This window comes from Aegilops tauschii, chromosome 7 (assembly GCF_002575655.3).
Source record: "Aegilops tauschii subsp. strangulata cultivar AL8/78 chromosome 7, Aet v6.0, whole genome shotgun sequence".
Lineage (NCBI taxonomy): Eukaryota > Viridiplantae > Streptophyta > Magnoliopsida > Poales > Poaceae > Aegilops > Aegilops tauschii.
This window is the reverse complement of record NC_053041.3, coordinates 646,903,543-646,922,746: the sequence shown is the minus strand read 5'-3', so window position 1 is coordinate 646,922,746 and position 19,204 is coordinate 646,903,543. Positions and strand designations below refer to the sequence as shown.

Below are 19,204 nucleotides of genomic sequence, written 5' to 3'. Positions count from 1 at the left end.
GTTCCCGCGCTACTGCTACGGCGCTACAGCTAGTTTTTAGCAGTAGCGCGTTTGTTACCCCACGCTACAGCTAAAAAGTTAGTAGTAGCGCGTGTGCACCCACGCTACTACTAACCTAAAACCCACGCTACTACTAACCTAACTACTAGTAGCCCTCACTTTTGACCCACGCTACTACTAACAATTTAGGAATTAAAAAAAATAAAAATTAGATGTAGTACTTATGAATGGTAATACGTCCAGTGCAAACCAAACCAACTCACAGAACCATCTCAAGATTCCATTTAACATCAGACACACGCAACCATCATCGTAAGGTGGGTACCTTCCCTAGTGGTCTACCACCAACCTAAACAGACCACCTCTCTAGATGTATCTACAAGGCTAGGAGTTCAGACGCCGGTGGACACGAATCCTCCCTCTCGCGGACTGTGGCGTCAAGGTCCTCCACATCGGTGACCTCCGGCGTCGAAATCACCTGGACGATCATCTGTGCGACGTGGCCACCGGGCTTCACGGCGAAGTCCGCCTCTGAGTGGTTGAAGAGCACAGCGCCACCGGGCCGCGCTTGTCAGCGTCGATCACCTCTGCGCCCACGTCGGGAAAGTTAAAACTTGTTAGTACGCACATTGCATCAATTCAACAAAATAGTACTATTAACAATGTGCTACAAGAATAAGAAAGCTCAATGTCAAACATCACTTTGGTTGTTAAAAATATCATTCATTCATCATATAACATTATTTTTTGTTGTCAAATCCTGTACACCAAATTCACATTTACAAGAAGTCAACTTCTCATTTCTAAATGGCTGAAAAGTGATCTATTTTGGTAACAACAAATGCCAACAGTCAAATTCATATTGGCAGGGATCAGACCATAAGAATCTAAGACAAACATACAAGCACTGAAGTATATGGGGCGTCCTTCAAAAGTTCAGTCAACCCTTCATATGAATCCGACCAAATCTAATAACATAAAAGGTTATGAGTAGAGAAGGCACCTTTGGGAATGATAACTTTGGTGGAGCTTCGACAACTTCACCAAATTTAACCTTTTCACGTCCAGGGAATTCAAGATGAGTCTCGACCTTACCAGCCTTGCACTTCTTTTTCTTCTCGTCCAGATGTCTGAAACCAATGACACAACATACTTTATTATCATACATTGCCATGAGTGAATGTGGAAGTTCTCTTAGAATATTTTGTCCTAGTTCAAAAATAAAAGTTGAAGCAAGATACATGGTTTATTCTTTACACGAGGCAACATTGGATCCAAATGAATTGAAGCAAAAGCTACACATTTAGAGTCAAGCAAACCAAGACAGATCAAATGGTTAGACAACTTACTTCTTCATTTTCTGCTTCTTCGAAACCGAGAAATATAGAACATCCACAAAGTACATTTTCTTTAAAGTCATTCTTTTCTACACCCCATAAAAGCTGTCACTCAAGGAGTGACATGTTTTTTATTACAAAAATTCACCACATTCTGATTAACATGGAAAAGCAAGCTAGAGTTAGCAGACCAAAATTAGGTTCAAAATGTAATGCTACAGATATCCAATATGCACAACTAGTACTTTCAGGCGGCATGTCAAATCACTCTATACAGTGGCGGATCTAGGATTACACTATGGGGGTGCCACTAAAAAATAATTCTGCGCAAAGCTCACAATTTAAGTGTAATGCAAGCATTGCAAATTCACATATTGTAACAACTATGAAAATGTCGAAAACATACATGGTAATTACCTTGTTTGTCTACACCAGACTTGCACATGCTTCTTGTTCTGGAGCAGTCCCCTGTTCTTGAGTGTGCCCTTCAGCAGCCTCTTCTACTAGAGCATTAGGAGCAGTAGCAAATAACTAGTATCATCATTAGTCAGTACAGAGCACCACTTCAAAGGAATTTAAAAAGGAAGATAAGAACTACGCATACTATATGCCAACCAACATCCACCCAGTTCAGAAGAAAGCGTATATGCTAATATCAGAAGTTCAGAACCATATGACTGAAACTCGGGATTACAGGAGAACTGCTTTCACCTGACAGCGCAGCAAGAGCAACCAGTAATATACATACGCATTAACACTAGAGCTAGCTCAATTTACACTAGGACTACTCCGGTTATCAACATAAAGAGGCGAGAGGCCGAGAGGCTCAGACCTCGAGTCAGAGGCGAGAGCTCCAAGCCTCCAACAGGATGTGAGGATGACCGCCGACTGGCCACCCACCAGCGGCGCAGCAGCAGCGCCGGTCGACATGCGCCCACGGCCCCACGCCGGTCACCGTCCCCGCCGCCGCGAATCGGTGAAGCAAGCTAGGTTTTGGTCTATGCCTCACTGTGGTGAATCGATTCGTGCAGCTCGCTCTGTTGTGGCCGTGGCGTTGTAGTGTCCAGCAGTTCCCGAAAGGCCAAAAAGCTCAAGAACGCACTCCAGAGACTCCAAGAAATCCAAGAAAAAACAGCAGCACGTTGCAGAGGCCTTCACGTTCAGCTGGTGATTCTACATACTGTTATCATAAGGGATGGACAAATCTAACACAACTAGGTTATGCAATGATTTACAGCAAAATCAGATAGCTAGCACTATAGAGGAACAACATTGTTAATACCCATGTGCTTTCGAGAATGATTGGCTGGAACACAGGCAAGATCTCTGACACTAAACCCTGAACATGAGATGTAATATAGGTGTTTGTCTAGTCAATTCTTGCGAAGCGACTGATGGACATCAAACTAAATCCGATACTTGCAGCATACACCACATAACACTGAACATTCCCATTAACAAATTTTCCAGTACATTACAGATAAACTGGTGGGGGGTGGTTCGGGACCAATTTGACTGGGTCAAGCGTGACACACATAGGCTGAAGTGATAAATCCAGGACAAAGAAACCAAGAGTATCCCTACTAGCTGAATTTTTTAGTCTGAAGTATGTTATAGATACCATAGTAAGACAGAAAAACAATCAGATGAGTAGCTAGATCAGTCAATAAAAGGGGGAGGGGGAGGGGCAGGGGCAGGGCAGGATAGCTCTCGAGGTCAAGGATCTGGAGCAGGGAGCGGACGTTGGCCTCGTCCATGGAGCGGACGTGCTGCTCCGCCCAGGTCCCGAGCACCAGGTCCAGCTCCAGGAAGCCCCTCTGCTTGCTCCTGTACATCAGACTGCGCGCACGCAGGTGTACGCGGCCTCCCAATCAGCAAACCGTTCTTGCTGGCCCAGAGGTCGAAGACTCGAAGGGGTAATGGAGGAGACGCACCTGTTGACGAGGCGGCGGCGGCTCTCGTCGTTGGAGAGGTCGATGGCGGTGTCGGCGGTGTTCTGCTGGGTGGACGCGGTGACGGAGAGGAGGCGGCTGGAGGCCGCGGGGAGGATCGCGCGCCAGGAAGCTGGAGAGGGGAGGGCGCGGCGGAGGGCGTGGCCGGCGAGGAACTGGCGGGCGTGGGTGGTGGCGGCGGGGTGGATATCGTGGGGAGAGGAGGTCCACAGAGGGGTGGGGGTGAGGTCGCGAGAGTTTTTTTGATGAATTCACGAGAGTTCCGTGGTGCGACTGGATCGGGGTAGTAGTAGCGTGGGGTGTCTCACCTGCGTTATAGCTTTTCACTTAGTAATAGCGAGGTTTTACGACATGCGCTACTACTACGTCCTGTCCATGAGAGATATTTATTAATAGCGTGTTCAAAAGAAACCAACGCTACTGGTAATTACCAGTAGCATGGGGGTTTAAATAAACGCTACTGTTAAACTTCTATGTATAAACATTTTCCTAGTAGTGGGGAGAGAGTGTATGTGGAGCAGAGAGACCACTGATGATGTAAACCTAGTATAAGGGAAGGGGGAATGGTGTGACATGTGTAGTAGCGGGATAGCACGGGTGCGGGCGGGGGGAGCAGACTATTTGGAAGAGACATCGATTGTGTGTGTAGGAGAGGGGTGTGAGAGCGAGAGAAAGAGAGAGCTAGCGACGGAGAGAGAGAGAGAGAGAGAGGAAGAGAGGGGGCGAGAGGGGTCGTTTGTGTCCATAAATGGCGTATAGATAGGGAGGCAATGTTGATGTTGTCCGAAATTGGCCTATGAACGGAGACGCAAGGGAAGCGAGTCATCGTGTGTGTGATAGGGACTTCATGAGAGATCTAGAATAGATGGTGTAGAGAACAATGTGCGAAATCGAGAACGATTATACATTAGGGAGCTATGTAAAGAGTCACGACATATATGTATACAGGGAAGGAGATGGGGCGGGTCCGCATGTGGGAGAGATAGAAAGAGGAGAGTGGTGCACAAGGAGACAAAGTGTGCTTGTTTGCAGTGGTGGTGGTGTGTGAGGTGAGTGCGCGAGAACCACATAACTAGGGAGATAGACGTTTGGGGGCGACGTTTTGTGTGTATGGGAATATACACTCTACATAGTGCGTGTGTTTGGGTAAGAGAGATAGCGGGAGACCTAGAGAGTGAGGGAAGAGATGTGTGCATGCCCGAGAGACAAAGTGATAGAGACCTAAGTTGGGGTCCGGACTTTACAAGAGAGAGGGGTGTTAATGTGCTCGTGTGTTGGTGTTTGGGGGAGAGAACGACTTCTCTATGTGTGTGTGTGGTGGTGGTGGGGGGGGGGGGGGGGGGTTGACTTCAGATAAAGAGTGAGGTGTCTATATTTGAGGGACTTTAGCGTAATTGAGATATTGTGCACTCATGGTTGATCAATTTGTTTCACAGTTTGTACTATGAGATAATGATACTTTTGAACATGCGTGATATACCTTGGTGTACCAGAATTACAAACATAAGATTGGAATTTTGGAATTCGACTCCATCATTAGCTTTTGTAATTCATTTAAATGGAGGTACATTTTTTAAGTCGGGATTTCGTGATTTCAAATTCATATATCAAACCTAAAGATATACACATACAGGCATGTTCAAACTTTATAATCATCGACTTTATTCATACACATACACACTTTTGCTTTTGTCATCATATTTAAGATAAACACATTTCGAATTTCATTTGAATTGGACCGTATGATGGTATTTGCTTGTAGTAGCTCAATGATCCATATTTGAATTGAATGGACAATCTAAGTTTCGAGTTGGAGACATTGATTTTCAAAACTTGCAAATATTTTTTGCGGGTAAAACAAACAAATTGTCGGCCATGATAACATAGTCGGCCGTACGAGAGCAGAATACTTATAATTTTAGGCGCCAAAAGCTTTCAAACTTCCCGCTCACATCGAAATATCACGCGCCCGAAAGTTTAGCCCTGCGATATTCCTGTTTTACCCCTGCCACATGAACGGAAAAGGGCTGCTTTGGTAACTCCATTGTTTTCCCCTCTATGCCCCCAACATTCTTCCCCAGAGCCCCTCCCCTTCCCCTCCCCGACCCTCCCAACCACGGCAAGCCGCCGAATCTAGTCCTCCGCCGCAGCGGTGGACCTCACACCCCGCCGGATCTACCTTCCGCACCTTGGAACCCCCAACTGCCAACTCACCACTTCACCGGAGCCGCTTCAGCGACTGGCTTGTCCACCGCTCCAGATCTCCTTGACCGCCATCATGGTCCACCGCACCGGATCTGCTTAACCGGCGCCCTCGTCCACCACAGCGTAGGCCCTTCACTGACTCCCTCGTCCGCCCCTTCGCTGGCCCTTCATACAAGCCCTCGTCCGCCGTAACAGATCTGCCTCACCGAAAGCACTGTACAACGCGCCCGCCGAAGCCTTCGTCCACTACACCGGACCCGCTACACGGACGCCATATTCAACTCCACCGGCCCTGCTTTACCCACATCGTAGCCTCATCAGGTTATTTCGATTTGTACTCCTTCGGTTTTTCTCTTTATCGTGCAACTGTTCACTTACCACAGATGAGCTTTCTTGTATGTCGACAGGCGCTGCAACCGTAGCACCGGAGCCGCTTCAGCGATGGCGACAGCCGGCCCAAACTCAACCGCAACACGAGCACCATCCACGATCCTTAGCTATCAAGTATGACAACGATACCCATACGCCGCCGAGAACCAGGTACTATTATCCAACGGCCGGCGCCTACGTTCACTTTCCTAGCATAAGCACTGCACCTTTGAATTTCTTCAGGGCATCATTCTGTTTTTCATGAGACGCGTTATTCTGCTTGCACCTGTAGGGCCATACTTCTGGCAGTGAACATGTTACATGTGCTAAATTACATACCAGTGCACATATAGTTAATATGCTTTAGTTTTGTTCTGATGCCACCTGTTGGTTCCATCAGACTGCTTAATGTTCTCTATGCTTAATTACACATCAGCAAACTAGCATGTGGTTCCGCTGCTTTTTGTTCGTTTTACCCTACATTTTCTGATGCTAGCTATTACATCACTGCTCCGAGCCTCTGTTCATTACTTGTTTGTGTGTTCTTGATCTTCCCAAGTTGCATGACTAATTTGATGCTTCTATTAATTATGGAGCTGCCAACCCCATCAAGCAAAATATTTGTTCTTTTGGGGCTGGCACCTCGAACAAGCATAAAAATAGAGGGAAGCAGATATATTGTCGTGTATGCACACACCCTTCTTTCATTAGTTTAGATGAACCATTGATGATCAATTCGGACCAGTGCATGCGATTAAAATTAATTTTGCCTAAATAGAGGGTGCAGAATAAACTACAACAACTAGATTTGCAACCACGGGATGCTGGCGATATCTTCAAAGAACATTGCAACAGCAGCGAGGCTTCACAGCAACATATGGTAAGCCAGTGTGTTTTAGTACATGTGAAATGTAATGCGAGTGGGCTGCTTTCTTGGCTTGTGCCCTCAACGTGTAATCCTACCGGATTACAAATAGTTCAGTTGTCTGCTTTGCTGTATTGCTTGATTCGAATGCTTGTTTGTTGTTACGCTATACCTGAGTTGGCCAATATGTCAGCAGTGCCTGTTGTACTATCGTAAATAAATGCATGCCTATTTCATTTGAGTCCTTAACTTTTCCTCTCAACTTCATCACAAGACTGTCTTCATAGTTTATATGAGGCCATACTGTTAAGTGCTTTCTCAGATTATTTCAACTGCTTAGATGCCTTGGCAACTTAAATATAGCGGTGGTACATTCCCTTTCAACTAGGGATGTCAACTGGGTCCCGTTTAATCCCGATTAAAGTCCACTAGTGGTATGATAGTTCAAAAGAGTTTTCGTTTTTTGAGGAAAATGAACTAGGGAGGTAGCAAAAAACTAACTAGATGGGACTGGCGGATGCCGTTTATTTGCCACTTACATCCCTAGTTTCATCTTACCATTTTAATTTCTTTTTGGCTGATGCTGCTTCGAACCATTTAAATATAGTTTGCCATGCTCGGCAATAATTCGTCCGTCGTTTACCATGTAAGCTTACTGCCTGGATCATACGATAACTATCTCTTACTTATGTCCAGCGGAAACCTTTCAGGATGCCGTTCACACTAGGACACAATGTACAACCCCAGAATCTATTTGTGGAAGCAGTGCGCCATCCATGTTACCAGATGGTAGCAGTTCAGAGGCAACACCGCCGGAGAGCAGTCTGAGCACAGATATTATAGTGCTGGAGCTCTACTAGAGGCAGAAAGAGATGGTGTGGCTGCCATGAATGAGGTAATCTTTATCTTGAGGCTGGAAATTACGGAATTAGCGGCACGCATTATGCAAGCAACCCAAGAATTGGAGGAAGTAAGAATGTTGCATTTGAAGACGGAGGAGGTCCTGCTATTTCTGCTATCTGAATCCCAAGGTAATCCCGGTTCTTCTTTAGATACCAGTTGAAATTGTCATTAGATTATTGTACTTGCATGTTGTGTCATGTCTCTAAATGGATTATGTTGCAAGACCCCCTATGTTGTCCATGTGTTGTAATGATCCAAATTTTTTAGGCGAGGTAATCCTCAGTACTTGTATGATTGGCATAAGGTGAACTGTTTTTCGTGTGAGCATATTGTATTGGATGAAATAACTGTTTGACTCAGAGTGTATCCAACCTACTGATTTCGAAGATCACGACATTTCTAAATCATAATCATATATAAATGTGGAATAAATCTTTGTTGTGGTTTTGAAGAAATAAATAACAAAACGTATAATTATCTGTGGATATTCGTAATCGAATACAAATTGGATTTGAATTTAGTTTGCCAGGGCCCAGGGCAAACGTGAATGCTAATTCTCCCAAGTTTTGAACGAAGCGGCTAAACACCCACTATAATTTGTGGGCTGCCCGAAGCAAGTGTTTGCGAGATGGAAATTACTATCTACCCCTGACACTTGACATCCTTATCGACCGGATTTACACTGCTGTCGATAGGGGTAGACTAGTAACTTCAATCAGACGTGACACGACGGCCTCTGAGCCCATTCAGACACGGTGGGCGCCAAACGTGGGCGGCAAAACACATTTGATTCAAGCTCGTCCGAAAGACATGTGTCTCTTCCTCCATTTCCCCATTCATACACGGTGGGCGGCAAAGCAAACTCTCCTCGTCCGAAATCGATGTAGGCTAATATTTTAAATAGGGGCAGATGTGTAACTTCCATCAGACGTGACACAACCGCCCTACCTGTCAGCCCCGTTCATACACCGTGGGCGCCAATCGTTGGCGGCAAAACACCCTCTCCTCGCCCGAAATAGTTACCGGCAAATATTTGGGAGATGCGAGACTACCGTCCTATCCCGAACCGACGCGATGTCCAAAATTTTAAACGGGGGATAAGTTCGTAACTTTCCCCCATTTCAGAGAAGCGCGTCCCAAAGTTTGAGATCCCCCCTCCCCTCCATTTCCCCATTCATACACCGTCGGCGGCACGACAACCTCCGCACTGCGGCCAGCCTCCTCCGTCCGCCACCCCATCCTCCACCTTGCCGGAGCCGCTACCCCTACCCCGTCGTCCACTGCAAGAGATGGACGTCTCTCATCCACGGCGCTGGACCAGGATCCTTTCATCGCCTCCTCTCGCTTCATCGGCACTGTCGTCCACCTTGCCGTTGCCGCTCCTACGACCGCCTCGTCCACGGCAACAGGATATATCCCCCGACCCGGCCGTCTGCCGTCTAAAGTCTTCTTCCCCGCCGCTGACAGCCATCGCACCCGCAGCACCCTCAACGTATCAGCATAGGCCTACACGGCGTTGCAAGAGAGGTGGTACTCTTCCATATGTGCTTAAGTTATTGATCTCACTCGGAAAATAGATCGTAATTTGTTTACTGTACTTTTCTTGTCCATACCAAATCGTAGTGGCCAGTTGAAAGCAAACATTGGTTGCGAAGTAGCTTTGTCCGGTTTTCACCTTCAGATCCGCCATTGCACGGGCACTATACTCGTAAAGCTTATGGTTTCCCCCCTTTATATTCACTACCATCATCGTAGGTGCTTCGTGTCATGCTAGTACTGCTCCTCAAGACCTCAACCCAAAGCTTACGTTTGAAATACGAATCTGATATGATGCACATATCACTAAAACAGAGAACACTTAATTGGTCACCTAATGTTCCTATATTCGTTTCGAAAAGCATGTGCGCCACCCAGTGGTCCAGCTAGTTCCACTTTCCTGATTTTTCTCTTGATGCTTAGGGTTTTCCCCTTTTATTACTCTACTATGATCTGCGTAGGTGCTTTCTGTCGTACTAGCATTACTCCACCCTTCAAGCTAAACAACACAACACTCAGAATTCGAAAGCTTAGTTGTTCAAATATGATTGTGATATGATACTGATATTAGTTAACCGACACATTTAATTGGTTAGCTAAAGGTCCCACTTGAGTTTCCAAATGCATGTCGCGACATATAGAGAGACAACATAATTGCATTTCTTTGTCACTTGTTGACCGTACTTTCTTGTCCATACCAAATCTTAGTTGTTATTTCAAAGCAAACATCGGTTGCTAACTACCCTTTGCGCGGTTTGCAGCTTCAGATCTGCCATCCCACTGCCACGGTCAACACTGTACTCATCATGCTTATGTTTTCCCCATTTTATGATGACCACAATCAGCCTACGTGGTTCGTGTCGTAATAGCACTGCTCCACCCATCGAGCTAAACAAGCTTAGTTGTACAAATTCATATATGATATTATTGCTGATATTAGTAAAACTGAGAGATGTTTAATTGGTTAGCTAAATGTTCCTACTTTAGTTTCGAAATGCATGTGAGCCCACATATGGAGAGACCGGAAAGAATAGTATTTCTCTGTGCGCTCTGGTTCATCATGGGTGGCCAACCGACATTGTATTGAAAGACTTGTAATATCTTCAATCTGCTTGCTCTCCTGCTCTTCTTTAAGATGATACTCTTCTCTTGCGGTCGACTGGTCAGGTCGAGTTGTTCTCCCTTAGTATATTTTGAATCTGTCAGGTCAGGTCGACTTGTTCTTCTTTACTATATGTTGAAGCTGTCATCTCGAAGTGTCATCACTTCTGGAGCTCTCATATTTTGAGTAGTAGGCCACATTATATTAATGCACACAACAAATTACAGCATGCATGGCATCTTTTAAAAGAATTGCAGAGATAGCACAAAGGGGTTTACAGGGAGGCAGTATTGGATTAGAATCACTTCTGCATTACAAAGAAAATCTCACTTGTTTTTATGTTTTCATGCATGTCAGATATTGAACATTATCAAAATGAATATGAGAATGGGCGCATGAGGGGAATATTGCGGAAGGATCCACTGGCTAACAAACTTGGCATGGTGGAGGATGGCCTATCTTATTCACCCATCAAGGTGCTTGCTCTTACTTTGCAAAGTTGTATTGGTCGCACATATTTTGCATCTGACCTCTTGCATTACTTCTACTTTGTTACACCATCTGCTTAGTTTAAGCATCATATATGAGTATATGTCATACATATCCATTTTCTGTACCTATTCCATGTGTCATCACACTATGTTTTCCAGTCAAATGTTGTTCTTTCGTAATAGATGTCCAAAAGGAAGAGGGTGAGTGCAGATCCTCAAGGAGTACAAACTAGGTATTTGGAAAAGGTAGTGATACCTATTAAATCAGATAGATCAGCAGCCACAGAAAACACAGGCCCAACTGTACCACACTTTACCCCTACTCCAGTGGCCAAACCCCTATTAGAACTGCTGGGAGCCCAGCGTCAGGTACTGTCTATGATATCAATTCAAAATTTGAACTCCTAAATTTCTGCTTGTGCCTTACCTTCTCTCTTATATGAAAACTAATTTCATATGAATCTCCTTGCTCAAAGGATCATACGATCTCAAAACAATAATGGGATCTGCATTGCTCGTGTCAGTACCTCTCTCCCTTTTGCCTTGTAACGCTGTACTTAATTAATTTCTATTTGATTATGTATCATCAGTCTGCACCTGAGCTTCATTATCCTCTGTTTCTTCCAATATTATTTGATCTATATTTACTCTTTGCAAAATGTAGAATAATGGCAACACTTATAAAGAATTTTCTTTGGGGAATTTATTGAATTATCCTTCCATCAACATGGAGAAGGGCTTTGTCCAGCCCGTGTTAACATGTAATGTAAGTTCATCCTTCTCAAGCCTTCAAACTTTGTTCTATAGATTTGGATAGGCCTCATTTCCTCCACTCCTGTTTGCTTTGCTGTTTACATCTGATTGGATGTTTGCAACAACTACCAGTTTCAAATTGTAGTTGTAAAAACATGTTCCTTATGCAGAACAGATCCATTTATTTGCTTATATAATTGTGAAACCTGTTATGTGTCTCCTTGTTTCTCTTTCAGAGTCGTATCTCTTACGCCAGGCAGAACTTTAGGGAAGATAGTGAGCCAAACCATCTTGAGGACAGCGAGATGACCCCAAGGTCCTGTCTTGATGAAGACAGTGAGTTGAAGCTACTCACCAGAAGGTGTGAGACAACCTCTGTGTAGTCGCTGCCTCAATTAGTTCGACTTCTTCAGTCTCAACTTAAAATGGAAAGGCTTGCTTCAGCTCAGCTCCGACTTGAAGTCAAAGATGCAATGAAGATGTCAGAGGACTGCCGTGCACACCATCATGCCATAAATCTAGTGTTGATGCATCTATCGTTGACACAACTGAGGTCTACTCAGCATCTTCAGCTGTTTGGGGGGCCCGGCCTGGCCAGGCCCAGTGCCTTCTGAAGTGCTCTCAGTTTTGTATATTCTTTTGTCGGCGCGTTTATTTGCATTGGTGGCGAACTTTGATGCCCAGTGGATGTAATATGTGTGATAGCCATGGTAGCCTAGCGTAAGTTGCTTGCTTATTTATTTCCTTGTTGTCTTGTTTATTTGTTTGCTTGTAGTCATTGCAGTTCTTTTTCCGCGGTTTGCTAGTGGCTACAATAACCTATTTTTTAAACTAGGCCACAATAACCATGGGCTAATATTTACTGTAGTGACACTGGGCCTCCTACGGGCCATAGAAACAGTGGGCCTTCTACGGGCTGTAGAAACCGTGGGCCTTCTACGGGCCATAGAAACAATGGGCCTTCTACGGGCCGTAGAAACAATGGGCCTTCTACGGGCCGTATCATCAATGGGCCTTATACGGGCAGTATGATCGATTGGCCAAACATGGGCCAATAACAGGCCGCATTATGGCCGTAAACGGGCTAGAGTTGGAATCGTCCGTTCATGGGCCGACCATAATGGGCCATCGTTAATAGGCCGTATTTGATGACGCTATGAAAACGGCCCAACGTATTAACGGACCACAAACGGGCCGACTGTAACCACAGGCTGAATTTGGCCCACAAGCAGAAAATGACAGTAACGGGCCGTAAGTAAACGAATGCTGGAAATGAGCCCAAGAATAAATGGGCTCTGAGAAGGCCGAAAGATAACATGGCTGGAAACGGCCCAACGGAATAACGGGCCATTAATGGGTATAAAGTGATACACTGTTCATTATAGGCCAGTTTCACCACGGGCCGTTAATGGGTGTAAAGTGATACACTGTTCATTACGGGCCAGTTTCACCGTGGGTCGTTAATAGGCCAAGAGTTACATAGGGCCTCATATGGGCCGAAAGACATCATGGGCCATACATGGGCCAGAAGTGAAAACGGGCTGGAATCATATTGGATGGCCCAGATGACGCTGCTGGGCCTAATTCGGATAGGGCGTAATGGGCCTTGGGTTAGCGGGCTGTAAATGGGCTATATGCGAACAGGCCATTAACAGGCTTTACATGGGCCGGCCCGCCACCTTTTGACCAAGTCACACGGGCCGGCCTTTTCACAGGAATGGGCCTTTGTTGGGCCGTGCCACGTGTCGACGTATCATAGGCGCCTTCTGTCCAATGAGTGGATGACATCTGTCCCAACGATGAGCCGACACGTGTTTCCTCCAGCCAATGATGATTTTACACGTGGAAAATCCCCATTGGTCGGGGCTGTTAATGGGTTATCGGATCCAAAACCCGACCCGATAGCTTAACGGCGTTCCGTTACGGTGGATGCCACGTGTCGGTCACCCTTGATGAAAGCACTTCTGTGACGCGCGATTTATCGTCATGGGAGTGGACACTTCCGTGATGATAATTTTGGTAATGTCATGGAACACTTCTACAACAGCACAGGTATGACTATCTTGATTCTTTCATAAAATCGTCATGGATGTACATGCATGACAAAAAACGCGACCTACTGTGACAAACACGTATCATCACGGAAGTGTATTTTTTTGTAGTGTATGCATCTTGTTCATCGTGATCGTAATTATATATATAATTTTTGGCCTCGCGAAGGAGAAAGCATCGCTCAAGCTTGGGGGATGCTTAAGTCAATGTTATATTCATGCCCCAATCATGAGCTCTCAAGAGAAATTATTATTCAAAAATTTTATGCTCGGCTTTCTTTCGATAATCGCTCCATGCTCGATACTTCTTGTACTGGCTCTTTTATGATGAAGACTATTGAATTCCAATGGGATTTATTGGAAATAATTAAACGCAACTCTGAAGATTGGGATCTCGACGAAGGTAAGGAGTCAAGTATAACACCTAAGTTTGATTGTGTTAAATCTTTTATGGATACAGATGCTTTCCGTGAATTTAGCACTAAATATGGACTTGACTCTGAGATAGTAGCTTCTTTCTATGAATCCTTTGCTACTCATGTTGGTCTCCCTAAGGAGAAGTGGTTTAAATATAATCCTCCCATTGAAGTAAAAGTAGTTGACCTATTAAAGTTGAAGAAAAGACTATCACTTATAATGATCCTGTTGTTCCTACTGCTTATATCGAGAAACCACCTTTCCTGTTAGAATAAAGGATCATGCTAAAGCTTCAACTGTGGTTCGTAAGATTAATACTAGAACACCTACACCCTCTGAGCAAATTAAAGTTGAACCTAGTGTTGCTATGGTTAAAGATCTCTTAGCTGATAATATTGATGGGCATGTTATTTACTTGTGTGATGAAGCTGCTAGAATTGCTAGACCTGATACTAAAAGTAAGCATAGCCCTGTTGTAGGCATGCCTGTTATTTCTGTCAAAATAGGAGATCATTTCTAGCATGGCTTATGTGATATGGGTGCTAGTGCTAGTGCAATACCTCATTCCTTATATAAAGAAATTATGCATGATATTGCACCTGCTGAGATAGAAGAGATAGATGTTACAATTAAGCTTGCTAATAGAGATACTATTCACCAGTTGGGATTGTTAGAGATGTTGAAGTCTTGTGTGGGAAAGTAAAATATCATGCTAATTTTCTTGTTCTTGGATCCCCACAAGATAACTTTTGTCCCATTATATTTGGTAGACCCTTCTTGAATACTGTTAATGCTAAGATAGACTGGAATAAGGATATTGTTTCTATTGGTTTAGGGGATATGTCTCATGAATTTAATTTTGCTAAATTTCATAGACAACCCCATGATAAAGAATTACCTAGTAAATATGAAATTATTGGTCTTGCTTCTATTGCCGTGCCTCCTAATGATCCTTTAGAACAATATTTGCTAGACCATGAAAATGATATGTTTATGAATGAAAGAAGGGAAATAGATGAAGTATTCTTTAACCAGGGACCTATTTTGAAACACAACTTGCCTGTTGAAATCCTAGGGGATCCTCCTCCACCTAAGGGTGATCCCGTGTTTGAGCTTAAAACTTTACTTGATACTCTTAAATATGCTTATCTTGATGAGAAAGAGATATATCATGTTATTATTAGTGCTAACCTTTCAGAGCATGAAGAAAAGAAATTATTGAAAACTCTGAAGAAGCACCGTGTTGCTATTGGATATACTCTTGATGATCTTAAGGGCATTAGTCCCACTCTATGCCAGCACAAAATAAAACTGGAGAAAGGCGCGAAACCGGTTGTTGATCACCAACGACGGTTAAATCCTAAGATGAAAGAAGTGGTAAGAAAAGAAATACTAAATCTTCTGGAGGCAGGTATAATTTATCCCGTTGCTGATAGTCAGTGGGTAAGTCCTGTCCATTGTGTCCCTAAGAAGGGAGGTATTACTGTTGTTCCTAATGATAAAGATGAATTGATCCCACAAAGAATAGTTACAGGCTATAGAATGGTAATTGATTTCCGCAAATTAAATAAAGCTACTAAAAAGGATCATTACCCTTTACCTTTTATTGATCAAATGCTAGAAAGATTATCCAAACATTCACATTTTTGCTTTCTAGATGGTTATTCTGGTTTCTCTCAAATACCTGTGTCAAAAGAGGATCAAGAAAAGACCACTTTTACTTGCCCTTTCGGTACCTTTGATTATAGACGTATGCCTTTTGGTTTATGCAATGCACCTGCTACTTTATAAAGATGTGTGACTGCTATATTCTCTAACTTTTGTGAAAAGATTGTTGAGGTTTTCATGGATGATTTCTCCGTTTACGGAACTTCTTTTGATGATTGCTTAAGTAAACTTGATCGAGTTTTGCAGAGATGTGAAGAAACTAATCTTGACTTGAATTGGGAGAAGTGGCACTTTATGGTTAATGAAGGTATTGTCTTGGGGCATTAAATTTCTGAAAGAGGTGTTGAAGTTGATAAAGCTAAAGTTGATGCTATTGAAAAGATGTCGTGTCCTAAGGACATTAAAGGTATAAGAAGTTTCCTTGGTCATGCCGGTTTTTATAGGAGGTTCATTAAGGACTTCTCTAAAATTTCTAGGCCTCTGACTAATCTCTTACAAAAAGATGTTCCTTTTGTTTTTGATGATGACTGTGTAGAAGCATTTGAAATACTTATGAAAGCTTTGATTTCTGCACCTATTGTTCAGCCTCCTGATTGGAATTTACCATTTGAAATCATATGTGATGCTAGTGATTATACTGTAGGGGCTGTTCTAGGAAAAAGAGTTGATAAGAAATTAAATGTTATCCAATATGCTAGTAAAACTCTAGACAGTGCCCAAAGAAACTATGCTACTAGTGAAAAGAAATTTTTAGCAGTTGTGTTTGCTTGTGATAAGTTCAGACCTTATATAGTTGATTCTAAAGTAACTGTTCACACTGATCATGCTGCTATTAAATATCTTATGGAAAAGAAAGATGCTAAACCTAGACTTATTAGATGGGTTCTCTTGCTACAAGAATTTGATTTGCATATTATTGATAGAAAGGCAGCTGAGAATCCCGTTGCAGACAACTTGTCTAGGTTAGAGAATGTTCTTGATGACCCACTACCTATTGATGATAGCTTTCCTGATGAACAATTAGCTGTGATAAATGCTTCTCGTACTGCTCCATGGTATGCTGATTATATTGTTGCTATGTTTATACCACCTAGTTTCACATACCAGCAAAAGAAAAAGTTCTTCTATGATTTGAGAAATTACTTCTGGGATGACCCACATCTTTATAAAGAAGTAGTAGATGGTGTTATTAGACGTTGTGTACCTGAGCATGAACATGAACAGATCCTACGCAAGTGTCACTCCGAGGCTTACGGAGGACACCATGCTGGAGACAGAACTGCACATAAGGTATTGCAATCCGGTTTTTATTGGCCTACTCTCTTCAAGGATGCCCGTAAGTTTCTCTTGTCTTGTGATGAATGTCAAAGAATTGGTAATATTAGTAGACGTCAAGAAATGCCTATGAATTATTCACTTGTTATTGAACCATTTGATGTTTGGGGTTTTGATTATATGGGACCGTTTCCTTCCTCTAATGGGTATACTCATATTTTAGTTGTTGTGGATTACGTTACTAAGTGGGTAGAAGCTATTCCAACTAGTAGTGCTGATCATAACACCTCTATTAAGATGCTTAAAGAAGTTATTTTTCCGATGCTTGGAGTCCCTAGATAGTTAATGACTGATGGTGGTTCACATTTTATTCATGGTGCTTTTCGTAAAATGCTTACTAAGTATGATGTTAATCATATAATTGCATCTCCTTATCATCCACAATCTAGTGGTCAAGTAGAGTTGAGTAATAGAGAGCTTAAATTAATTTTGCAAAAGACTGTTAATAGATGTAGAAAGAATTGGTCCAAGAAACTTGATGATGCATTATGGGCCTATAGAACTGCATACAAAAATCCTATGGGTATGTCTCCATATAAAATGGTTTATGGAAAGGCATGTCACTTACCTCTTGAACTAGAACATAAGGCATATTGGGCCATTAAAGAGCTCAACTATGATTTCAAACTTGCCGGTGAGAAGAGGCTTTTTGACATTAGCTCACTTGATGAATGGAGAACCCAGGCTTATGAGAATGCCAAACTGTTTAAAGAAAAAGTTAAAAGATGGCATGATAAAAGGATACAAAAACATGAGTTTAATGTAGGTGATTATGTATAGTTATACAACTCTCGTTTAAGATTTTTTGCAGGAAAACTCCTCTCTAAATGTGAAGGTCCTTACGTCATCGAGGAGGTCTATCGCTCTGGTGCCATAAAAATCAACAACTTCGAAGGCACAAATCTGAGGGTGGTGAACGGTCAAAGAATCAAACATTATATCTCAGGTAATCCTATAAATGTTGAAACTAATGTTATTAAAACTGTAACCCCGGAGGAATACATAAGGGACTGATACGTCTCCAACGTATCTATAATTTTTGATTGTTCCATGCTATATTATATTCTGTTCTGGATGTTTATTGGGCTTTATTATACACTTTTATATTATTTTTGGGACTAACCTATTAACCGGAGGCCAGCCCAGATTGCTATTTTTTTTGCCTATTTCAGTGTTTCGTAGAAAAGGAATATCAAACGGAGTCCAGACGGAATGAAACCTTCGGAACGTGATTTTCGGAACGAACGTGATCCAGAGGACTTGGAGTCTACACAAAGCAACAAACGAGGAAGGCATGAGGTAGAGGGCGCGCCTACCCCCTCTGGGCGCGCCCTCCACCGTCGTGGGCCCCTCGTTGCTTCACCGACGTAATTCTTCCTCCTATATATACCCATATACCCTGAAAACATCAGATATGGAGCAAAAACCCTATTTCCACTGCCGCAACCTTCTGTACCCGTGAGATCCCATCTTGGGGCCCTTTCCGGCGCTCCGTCGGAGGGGGCATTGATCACAGAGGGCTTCTACATCAACACCATAGCCCCTCCGATGATGTGTGAGTAGTTTACCTCAGACCTTCGGGTCCATAGTTATTAGCTAGATGGCTTCTTCTCTCTCTTTGGATCTCAATACCATGTTCTCCTCGATCTTCTTGGAGATCTATTCGATGTAATCTTCTTTTGCGGTGTGTTTGTCGAGATCCGATGAATTGTGGGTTTATGATCAAGTTTATCTATGAACAATATTTGCATATCCTCTGAATTCTTTTATGTATGATTGGTTATCTTTGCAAGTCTCTTGTAATTATCAGTTTGGTTTGGCCTACTAGATTGATCTTTCTTGCAATGGGAGAAGTGCTTAGCTTTGGGTTAAATCGTGCGGTGTTATTTCCCAGTGACAGCAGGGGCAGCAAGGCACGTATTGTATTGTTGCCATCGAGGATAAAAATATGGGGTTTATATCATATTGCATGAGTTTATCCCTCTACATCATGCCATCTTACGTAAAGCATTACTATGTTCTTATGAACTTAATACTCTAGATGCATGCAGGATAGCGGTCGATGCGTGGAGTAATAGTAGTAGATGCAGAATCGTTTCGGTCTACTTGTCATGGACGTGATGCCTATATACATGATCATACCTAGATATTCTCATAAATATGCTCAATTCTAGCAATTGCTTGATAGTAATTCGTTTACCCACCGTAATACTTATGCTC

At 43.1% G+C, this 19,204-nt stretch overlaps 1 protein-coding gene across 1 annotated transcript in view; it reads right to left on the bottom strand.

The window, feature by feature from the left end:
• Positions 1–221: 221 nt before the first annotated feature.
• Positions 222–19,204, bottom strand: part of LOC109786712 (uncharacterized) — a 70,927-nt gene continuing 51,944 nt past the window's right edge. Inside the window, exons 3-6 of the mRNA XM_045231636.2 lie at positions 3,272–3,538; positions 1,755–3,176; positions 1,004–1,130; positions 222–587 (exon numbers count right to left, since the gene is read on the bottom strand). Coding sequence (XP_045087571.2) covers positions 2,921–3,176; positions 3,272–3,538 — 523 coding nt within the window. The 3' untranslated portion in view covers positions 222–587; positions 1,004–1,130; positions 1,755–2,920. The remainder of the gene's footprint in view (positions 588–1,003; positions 1,131–1,754; positions 3,177–3,271; positions 3,539–19,204) is intronic.